Raw genomic sequence first — 10101 nt, forward strand, 5'->3', positions numbered from 1 at the left:
ATTTTATTTAAAAGACAAATAAATTGGTCCACAGGCAGCTCTCCGCTCTGGTGCGCTCGCGTATCCGCCCACAGGCGCCTGAGCCCGGGCAGAGCGCAGGCCACGCCCCCGGAGGAAGGATCCACGTCCACCTCCGGGCCGCCATGTTTGAATCACAAAAACAACGAAACACTTTGTAAACCGGACAGCTGCAGGAGAAACACCCGTGACATGGTTAAAACAGTAAAGTCTGAGTTTTCACTGCAGCGAGATTATTCAGAACATTTTACAAAGTTCTAAACGTAATTGTCATGTTTGTGCGCTGCTAACAGCTACATGCTAACACCAGAGTAAAGCAAACAAAGCAAACAGGGAAGCATCCGGTATCACACTCCATAATAAAAGCTCTGAGATAGTTCATTGGTTCTTCTGGCACAAACTTTATTCAACACATTTACAAGAAAAGACATGGTTTGCATTTCATTAAAGTTAGAACTTTTACATTAAAACACGTGGTCAATTACTGGGTAAAATTACCAATGCACAAATCATTTCATATAAACTCTGAACATAAAGATATTGCGTAAACTTCTTCCCACCCACCAGAACCAAGGGCATTTTCTCCAGTTGGGCTTTACCCAAATCTACAAGCTTCTCGGCAGGAGAGCAGCAATGTAATGGTTTATTTGAAAGCTAAGACCTACAATACTGATTGTAACTTTTTTATCACGTTGTCACTTCGTTTTTGTGACAATTTTTGTCGCGTTTTTGTCACGTTTCTGTCAAGTTATTTTTCCACTCTTTTCTCACTTCTTTGACACTTTTCTGTTACTTTTTTGTTGCATTTCCAGCACTTTTTTGTGAGTTTACATCACGTTTTTGTCGCATTTTCAGCACGGTTTGTCACATTTTTATCCTTGCTTTCGTTACTTTTTTTATTTTATTTTTCAAGCTTTTAGATTTGGGTAGAGCCAAACTGGAGCTAATGTGCTCAGTGCAGGTGTTAAAATATATGGCACTTACCAATGATAAAGTGACATTTCTATTACACAACATTGAATTTGTCAGGGTAATAGATCACAGTTCTTCCAACAGTCACCCATACTTGCGTTTGAAAAATGAATATTTCTCAGTCTTGCACCAAAAGAAGTCTCATTCCAGGCTTTTGTTATGAAAGGGTCGCTTCCTGGCGCGCAGCTCCGCGCGCAGCCGCTCCTTGACGCAGTGCACTCCGCGGAGCTGCAGCGGCGCAGAAAGCTTTGTTTTGGCGCACTGTACAACTATTCTGGCGCATTCACAGACTTTTCTCTGTGTCCACGAACAGACACGAAGAGAGTGAATTATCCCCGGAGTTAGCATACTTCACAAACTGGTGACACGCGGAACATTTTGAACGCGTTTGGCCTCGGAGCTAACGCGCTAACAGTAGCATCGGCGGGACCCCAGACATTATTCAAGCTGGATACGGTGAGTAGAGCTCCAGTGTGGCCTGTTCTGGTTCTCTCAGCCCTCCGCGGCCTCTTCACGGATACAACTACTGCATTACACCCCAAGAATACCCATAAACTACCCGTGTTCCTCGCTTTAAACCCGCTCAATAGGCTGCAGACGCGACCGTGCGCTCAGACTGTAACCGGATGTGGAAGTAGTTTTTTCTCGCGTCGCTGTAAAATAGGAAATTTCTCCGTGACTTCCCCCGGAAAACCAACAACTTAATATCAAACGGTTTCCTGTCGGTGCCTCGGAGCGTGTTTACGTGGTACCGGGGATGTTAGGGTGGGTTTTAACGGGGGATTAGGGGCCGCGGACTCTGCGGGAGGACGTGGCACATGGCGGAGACTGTTCGCTCCGGGAGAGAAAATGGCGGAGGCGGAGAACTCGTCCCTGTCCGTTTGCGCCGCAGCCTGGGACCCTGAGCCCGTTATCGGACATAAAGGCGGGCTGAAGTCCCCCAGGTCTGCCCCTGCTGTCACGCCACTTTATTACACACATTCAAAACAGGTCAAAAGCCCGACAGGACTGTAGTAAATAATAACAGCATACACTGGTATTGCACTTTACAAGCCTGTGTCACAAGTTTCTCAAAGTACACTGTAGTCATTATTCATTTACTCCACTCTCCGTGTGCTGCTGCTATTGTAGCCACAGCCACCCTGGGGCAGACTGACCACTTACCATGTGGCTATTATTTGTTGTTTATATTCTATCTCTATTATGGCAGTGCCCTCTGCTGGACACGTGTGGAATGAGCACAATGGTTATTTCCATCATAAGTCCACACAGAAATGGGCTCGAGATTTACTTTTTTTTGGACATACTCAGGGCTACTTGTGCTCTACAAGTCAGGAGCCGGACTTCACGTGTCTAGTTTAGACCAGTTTTGTGGATTTTAAATGAGGCATTACACTGGCCTACAAGCTGTCAGCTCTCCAGTCAAGAAGGTTTTAGATTTGGGTAAAGCTGGAGACAATGTGCTCAGTTATGGCGGGGTTATGGGGTTAACGAGCTAATTTAGTGATGATCCTTTCACAGTGGACCTGCACATGTACAATTCTATTCACTTACAGTAAGTGATTTGTCTCTGCGGCTGCCCCCCTATGCCTCCTCCTGAAGGTGGGGGTCCTCAGGGGGACAGGTCCATCACGCTCCCTCAGCCTCAGATTAACGGTGAAGCTTCCTCGTGCTGCTCGTCGAGCGGAGCAGCACATGTGCAGAACTACCGGCTCATCTTACGTTCAGCCCCATCGAGCTTCTTCACCAAATAATTTCATTTACCTTTGTCCAAAATAGGCGTTTATTCTGTAGTGAATTAGTAAATGAGGTAACGAAAACTATTTACTGTTAAGATAAAAATCTAGGTTTAAAAAGTAAAAAAGGTCAAGTTTTGTCATTAATCAAACAGCAGGAGCGTTAACGTGTGTAAAAGTTGCTGATGGAATATACTTATGTTCTCTAATTCTGAAATATTATCTAAAACTAATGAATAGCTCTTTTCTTTGAGAAACTAAGACACATGAGCATTGACACTTTTAGCTCGGCTCCAGGGCACACCGGCCAAAGTCCAGTCAGAAATCACGTCGCTTCTGTATGTAGTCCAGTACTGTGATGTTACAGCAAATCTCTGCTGGGTCTGTGTGTTACAGATGTTACAGATGTGTAATGATTATCATTGCTGTATTATATTTTGTGTCTTATAGCAAATGTCTCTGGTGGACCTGGGGAAGCGCCTCCTGGAGGCCGCCCGGAAAGGTCACGATGATGAAGTGCGAAACCTCATGGCCAACGGCGCCCCCTTCACCACAGACTGGGTACTACTCCCCTCACAGTCATGTTATTGATTGGTTTCTGAAGTTCACCTCTCCTCAGTGTGACGCCTCACACCTGATCCTCTGTGTGGCAGCTTCTCGGTGGTAACTGTGTGTGTGTGATTGCAGCTGGGCACCTCTCCTCTGCACTTAGCGGCGCAGTTCGGGCACTACTCGACGGCAGACGTGCTGCTCAGGGCCGGAGTGAGTCGAGACGCTCGGACCAAAGTGGACAGAACGCCTCTGCACATGGCGGCGTCTGAGGGCCACACCGTCATCGTGGAGCTGCTGGTCCGGGTGAGGCCTGAGAGAGAGTAATGTGTTGTGTGTGTGACAGCAATGTGTTTGGGAAGAGCTGATGTCAATAGGTGGCGTTCACGTGACATTACAACATTCTAAATAGCCTAAAATGGAGGTGGAGCAACTGAAAGTTCGATGTTGGTAACTATGGTAACTGGCAAATGGCAGATTGCTTTGTCTCAGTTTTTGGCGAATATCTCAGGAATTACTGGGAGAATCCACATGAAACACAAACTGTCTCAAAGTTCATTGTCTTCTCTGTCAGCACTTAAACTAATGTTATTTTCTCTGAAAGGCAAGAGACAATATTCACAAACATGAGCGTGATGTTGCCAGTAGAAAGGACTTTCAGCCATAAAAATAATATGTCAGGTTTGTGAATCCAATCACTGGCAAATACTGATGAGGAAAAACATTTGGACATTTTCGTTTTGGAGATTTCTTACAAAAACTGCCTTTGTCCCATAGAGTTGTATTGGCCCCGCCCTCCACCTGACACTATGACATCATCACATAAGGAAATGTGTTCTAAGTTTCAGTTGAATAGCAGTACTGAATTATTTAGAAGGATATTCCAGACGTTTATTACTCTCATGTCAGGCAGCCCTCGTGTTCACTGAGCTTGTCCTCTTGGCTCCTCAGAGCGGTGCGGACATCAACGCTAAAGACATGCTGAAGATGACGGCGCTGCACTGGGCGGCGCAGCACGGCCACCACACTGTGGCCGAGACACTGATCAAACACGGAGCAGACGTTCACTCGCTCAGCAAGTTCGACAAGACGCCGTTCGACATCGCAGCCGACATACAGAACACTGAGCTCATGCTCCTACTGCAGGTCAGAGTCCAGAGGTTCATCTTCACTCCTGCTTTAGCCCTCAGCTCGTCCTGGGTCATGTTGAGTCCACTCTGTACTTTCAGGAGGGCATGCAGAACCAGGTAAACATGAACCAGGTGAGTGTGAACATGGATAACAGCAATCAGCCGCAATTCATCATCCAGGGTTTACCTGCGTCCATCCAGGGAGGAGTGGTCAACCTGGCCGAGCTGCTCAACAAGGCCAACGCAGGTCAGTGTCATGGTCACAGCAGAACTCGTGTAGATTTACAGGTTAGACCAAAGTACCAGTGGATAAACACAAGGATCTGTGGGGTGTGGGGTGTAAAGTTTAGCACAATAAATGAAGTTCTAAATGGGACTATTTTATTATTTAAAAAAAGTAAAACACAAAGTGGAATTTGTATTTCAGTAATGAAATTTAAGCATCAGTGTGTTGACTTTGTTCAGTATTGTATTCACTCTGCTGATCAAATGAGGCACTTTCTGCCTTTAGGCCCAGGCCGAGGCTCAGGAGGGACATTTCATCAGATAGTTTATGGATGGACATCTCTACACACTAGTGTGACCTGTATCATCCATGTGACTGTGGGTTTGATTTGGTTTCAGGGGAGTCTGAGGAGGCGATGGCCGCATCAGCTCTGGACTCCAACGTCCAGCACGCCGTGGTCAACGAGGGCGGTCAGAGGGTCATCACCATAGTAACTGACCAACATGGCAACCTGCAAACAACGGGCACGGTGACACAACCGTTCTTCGTCACTATGCAGCATGGACAGCAAAGTGAGAACTCTATAAGTGCGCTCAAACACAAGCAGCTTCCCCCTGTGAATGCCCAGTCTGATGTTAACTCTGTACGTCTGCTTCATCAGTGCTGGTGCCGGCCAACACTGTGACGGAGGAGGTGGTTTCTGAAGAACCTCCCACGAGAAAACGCAAACTGGACCCCACCCCCGAGCTCCCAGAGACGGTACGATTATACCAGGGCTCTAAAAGCACATGCCTGACCTTCTTCAGGATATATTTACATGGGGCAGCACTAAATCAGATGATACTTGCCCTGAAACGGTTCTATAGGACAACAGTGTCCGGTAAGGGCGTCTCCGAGATTTGCGTAAAGTATCGGAGAACAATAGTGGGGCAAAACCCAGAGGTTTTAAAGAGAACCGCGCAGCAGCAGTAGCTCCTCCTTTAGCGAACACTCGAGAAACCAAGTTTGTCTGTACACAGCATGTCTGATTTGGTTACCAGCTCTAGGAGAACAAAATCAATTACTTTCACCTGAATTTCACACATTTTATAGGGCTGGGCAATTCATCTAATTTTAATCTAATTGTGATTTAAATAAAGGCCAATCACGATAATGGCATGGTGCGTTTTAATGGAAATATGGACGGCATAATGCTGCAGGCCTGTCAAGGCAATCCCAGGGCTCACTTTATTCTATAAAAATGGCAAGTATTTCTCTCACAGTTCTGATACAATGCAGTCTAACACAGTTCCTCTCATCAGAAGATTGACTCTTAAATGTTTGAAACCTGTGGGACAGTGGTACCTGTGTGTGGCAGTGGTACCCGTGTGTGGCAGTGGTACCCGTGTGTGGCAGTGGTACCCGTGTGTGGCAGTGGTACCTGTGTGTGGCAGTGGTACCCGTGTGTGCCCTCCACAACCCCTTTTACACTTGTCCATTCCTGACTCTAACCTCATCCATGTCCATGGTAACCCTGGAGTCCGTGTGACATGTGTGTTGTTGTTGCAGGAGCTGCTGCAGAGGCAGCTGCTGGAGGCCAACAGGAAGGCACAGGAGTACAGAACACAGCTGCTGCGAAAGGAGCAGGAGGCCGAGGAGTACCGCATCAAACTAGAGGCCATGTCCCAGAACCAGGGCTCCAACCAGGGAGCTAACGACGCTAACGCTAACGGCCAGCAGGAAGAGGTGGAGGGCGAGGAGGAAGTGGTCGGAATCATCATGACGGACGAGGGGGAGGGGCAGGAAGTCACGCTGGTGACGGGGACCGCTGAGTGACCGAGCCAGGACCAGAACACCTCGGAGAGACCCGGATCAGACCCATGTCAGTCCTGGTTCAGACCCGGGTTAGTCCTGCCTTATTTCCAGTTAGTTTCTTCCTGGTGGATGATGGTAAGACTAAAGACATTAGTTCTTGCTCAGAATTACGTCCGGACTAAAGTCTGACCATCTTAAACCCGGTCTAAACCTGGTATAGCCCTGGACCACAGCCCTCCATTTGAGTAAGATGGCCGACCTTCCTCCTGACCCTGTGATATGGATGTTTTAGATCTTTTAAAGCAGGCTGTGACCGCTCCTCCTCTTTTGCTTCGTTTTCATTCTTTGGACTCTTTTGTTCCTTTGGCCGACGGCAGGAGGTATTTTTGTATGTAAATATAAAGCTGTATTTTTGTAACTAGCAATGATGATGACTGCATTAGAGCAACATAAACTGTTTTTGGAAAATCTCTGCATTTTGTTTGAATAATTCTACTCCCACCGTTCTCTAAAGTGCCATCTCTGAAAAAAGCATCATTTTCATAATACATTTTGTATTGATCTAAATTAGTTATAAATATTGATGGAGGAGGAAAACTCTGGGAACAATTCAGCTTCACTTGACTTGTTCTTCCACATGATTTTGAAAATATCGTAATGTGACAAAGATTGGGAGTGGAAGACGATGAGGATTCAGTGTTCTCATGACTATATGTTAAAAAATAAGGAGGAAATAGCCATAAAGAAGCACAAACCCTAAGAGTCTGCTGTAATGATGAAATGCCCGTGTTTCTGTCAAAATGCACTCTTGTTATTTAACCAGGTAAGTCCTACTGAGATTCAGAATATTTTTCAGGGAAGTCCCAATTGTACCTGACTTTAGTGGGAAACTGGAGCACTGGGAGGAAACCCAGGCAGACACAGGGCGACCAGGCCAACTTCCACAGAACACAACAGAGTGCTAATACAAAACAGTTTTACTTTATGTAAGAATAGATTTAATCTTTCATTTTTAGCCTGATGCAAAAACGATTGTGACAAAAAACAAGTACATGTCCTTTTTGTTTTTGTTTTGATGTTTATAGTTTTGTTTTTTTGTTTTGTTTTTTTTACATAAAATTGTTAATGGGAAACACTAAAATGAAAAAAAAAAAAGATACTTTGTGATGTTTAGTGTCATTTTCACCTAAATCTGGTGGTTCCATTTCAAACGTAGACCTGGTTCCACGACGGTGAGGCGGATTCACCGTGAGTGCGCCCTCTGCTGGTAGGAGCGGATCCACGACTGTTTGTTCATATTTTACGTTTTATAATTATTAGGGTTAGTTTAGGGTCGTTAGGGTTAGAATAAGATTAGGGTTAAGGTTAGGTTAGGGTTGTTTAGGAACAAAAATAACAAGCAATTCCTGTGCTGATATGTAATATTTATCAATGAACAGAAGCATCTAGGTACACGTCTCAAATGTGTTCATAACCAGGTTATTATTATTTTAATGAAAACATTAGAAAAAGTCAGTTACAACCTCGTCACGCGCGTTAAGTACAACATCATCTTCCTAAAAGCTGATCGGGAGAGGACGCACTATCACGCTGGATTCACTTTTCATTCATTTTTATGGCTCAGTGCAAACTGATTTTCAGCAGGTTAATATACTGTCCCAGGAACACACTGGCGTGAGGCTATAGTGTCCGTCACTAGTGGTCACAACGATAGTCATCGGCCAGATGTTTCAACACAGTCTTTTTACACAGTCCAGGTGACTGTATGGTTCTCATGGTGAGGGGGATCCTGTTCCAGGCCCTGGTGAGCTCACAGAAAAAGGAACTGTGTCCGTAGTGAGGTATGGGTAAGATTTGGTTTGTAGTGGATCTGGTTGGACGCTTGGATCGAGAGCTGGGTCTTGGGACCAGAGCCGACAGTGAGGCCGATGGGCAGTTGATAAGCAGATGGACGTAGAGCTTAATCCCATGGCTCAGAGCATAGTTCTGGAAAGGCCCCACACTGTGATAGAGCAGTGCAGTGGTGGGTCCAACCAGGGAGCCTGTGGTGGATCTTGTATGCTCTATTGTAGAGTCTACCCACAGGTTCCAGTATTTCCTTAGTTGTGAGCATCCAGATTGGGAGACAGTAGGACAGGGTGGAGAGTTTGATGACATGCAGGTATGTCCTTGAGACGGATAACAACAAACATGCTCTGATCTTACCATAAACAAAGTTTTTGGTTTCACTTTTTAGTGAGGTTTTGCATGAGGACACTGTATGTAAGGTGAAAGTCAAGGATTACCCCCAAGTATTTATAGTTTGCTGCAGTTAAGAGTTTTTGGTTTGCAACGACAAGGGGGTTGGAGATGGACAGCTGTGTCCGTGGTGAGTGGAAGTACATGCCTTCTGTTTTCTTAATGCTGATAGCCTCTGTGTTTGGGCCAGATACAAAATCACCGTATCGTCTGCATAGAGCAGTGTTGTGAGTGGTTTACTGCATTCGGGAGATCATTTATATAAATGAGGAACAGCAGGGGGCCCAGAATGCTGCCTTGTGGTACTCACAGCAGGCTAGATTTTACTGACCATATCTTTACGAGCTGTGTTGTGAGAATTGATCAAATCTTGAGAGTGAAGTTATTTTGGAGAATTGGGTGATGGACCGTGTTGAAATCTACACTGCACCCATGGCGTGTCCCTTGTTCAGGGTACGGTAGATCTGTCTCGGCTCCGGGTCTGCAACTTTCCCCTACTCACTTTCCCCCGCTCCTGGAGTCAAATGAGCCACAAGACCAACATCTTTAAAACCAAATATTTCAGATGGATTTTGAATGTGGGCCTATGTAAATAGTCACATTTTGTATATACTACCCCTCCTAGAACCTCCACCTTAAAGGGACTATACAGAGTTTAAAAATGTTAAAATTAAGTATTTTCCTCTCCCTACATGTTCCTCCATCTCCTAATGTGTAGAATGAGCTCAGACCTGTTCACCACAACTGCCTCTAAAATCCTGCACTGTCACTCAAAAAGGTGTTAATTCGGGTCCGAAGTGACGTCATGCACGAGCTTAATATAGAAGCTGCAGTTACACGTGTGACCTGAGGTGGCAGTAGTGAGTAGAAAATGGCTAACTTGCATCTAGCCCCTTTAACGTGGTGGAGGGGTTTGAGCACCCGAATGATCCTGGAGCTCTGTTGTCGGGGGCTTTGTGCCCCTGGTAGGGTCTCCCATGGCAAACAGGTCCTCAGACAGAGAGCGGTTCAGAAGCCCCTTATGAGAGACCAACAACAGGCCCGGTTAATCATGAGGCCGTCCTGCTGTGGACCCACCACCTACAGGAGGAGCCATAAGGGGCTGGTGCAGTGTGATTCCACCACCCGGCAACGGACAACTGGAAGAAGATGGATGGATGGATGGATATACTGTAGACCTATATTATACTGTTTTACACAATAACCACCAAAGCAAAAAGTGGCTCATTTGACCATCTTATGCTGCCTTCATGTGCTCTGGTAAAAGATGATCCTTTCCAGATGTGAAATGGAAAGTACGAGTGCATTGTGTTCGAGTGCTTTTGTGTGGTAGTAAAGTGAAACATGAAAAAAAAAAAAACACCACAGAAACAAAGAAACGTCTACACACTTCTGAACTACTGCTACTTTGTATCAGCTTATTATCGGAAACAAAACA

General features: G+C 45.7%; 1 protein-coding gene across 6 annotated transcripts; it reads left to right on the forward strand.

Moving 5' to 3' along the window:
- The first annotated feature begins 1138 nt into the window (after positions 1-1138).
- Positions 1139-6975, forward strand: LOC306974303 (GA-binding protein subunit beta-2-like). 6 transcript variants are annotated; one of them, XM_079571494.1, is made up of 10 exons: positions 1139-1446; positions 3177-3287; positions 3414-3581; positions 4227-4421; positions 4505-4537; positions 4586-4652; positions 5030-5218; positions 5293-5390; positions 6180-6492; positions 6591-6975. In XM_079571494.1, exons 2-9 carry the CDS (start codon positions 3180-3182, stop codon positions 6444-6446), a joined length of 1125 nt encoding a protein of 374 aa, XP_079427620.1. In that variant the 5' UTR covers positions 1139-1446; positions 3177-3179; the 3' UTR covers positions 6447-6492; positions 6591-6975. The 6 variants fall into 6 exon arrangements, with proteins under 6 accessions (XP_079427620.1, XP_079427621.1, XP_079427622.1 ...); XM_079571495.1 differs by having other exon boundaries at positions 4607-4652; XM_079571496.1 differs by having other exon boundaries at positions 4607-4652; positions 5030-5203; positions 6591-6974.
- Positions 6976-10101: the final 3126 nt, after the last annotated feature.

Source organism: Gobius niger (genome assembly GCF_951799975.1).
Source record: "Gobius niger genome assembly, chromosome: 14".
NCBI classification, from domain to species: domain Eukaryota; kingdom Metazoa; phylum Chordata; class Actinopteri; order Gobiiformes; family Gobiidae; genus Gobius; species Gobius niger.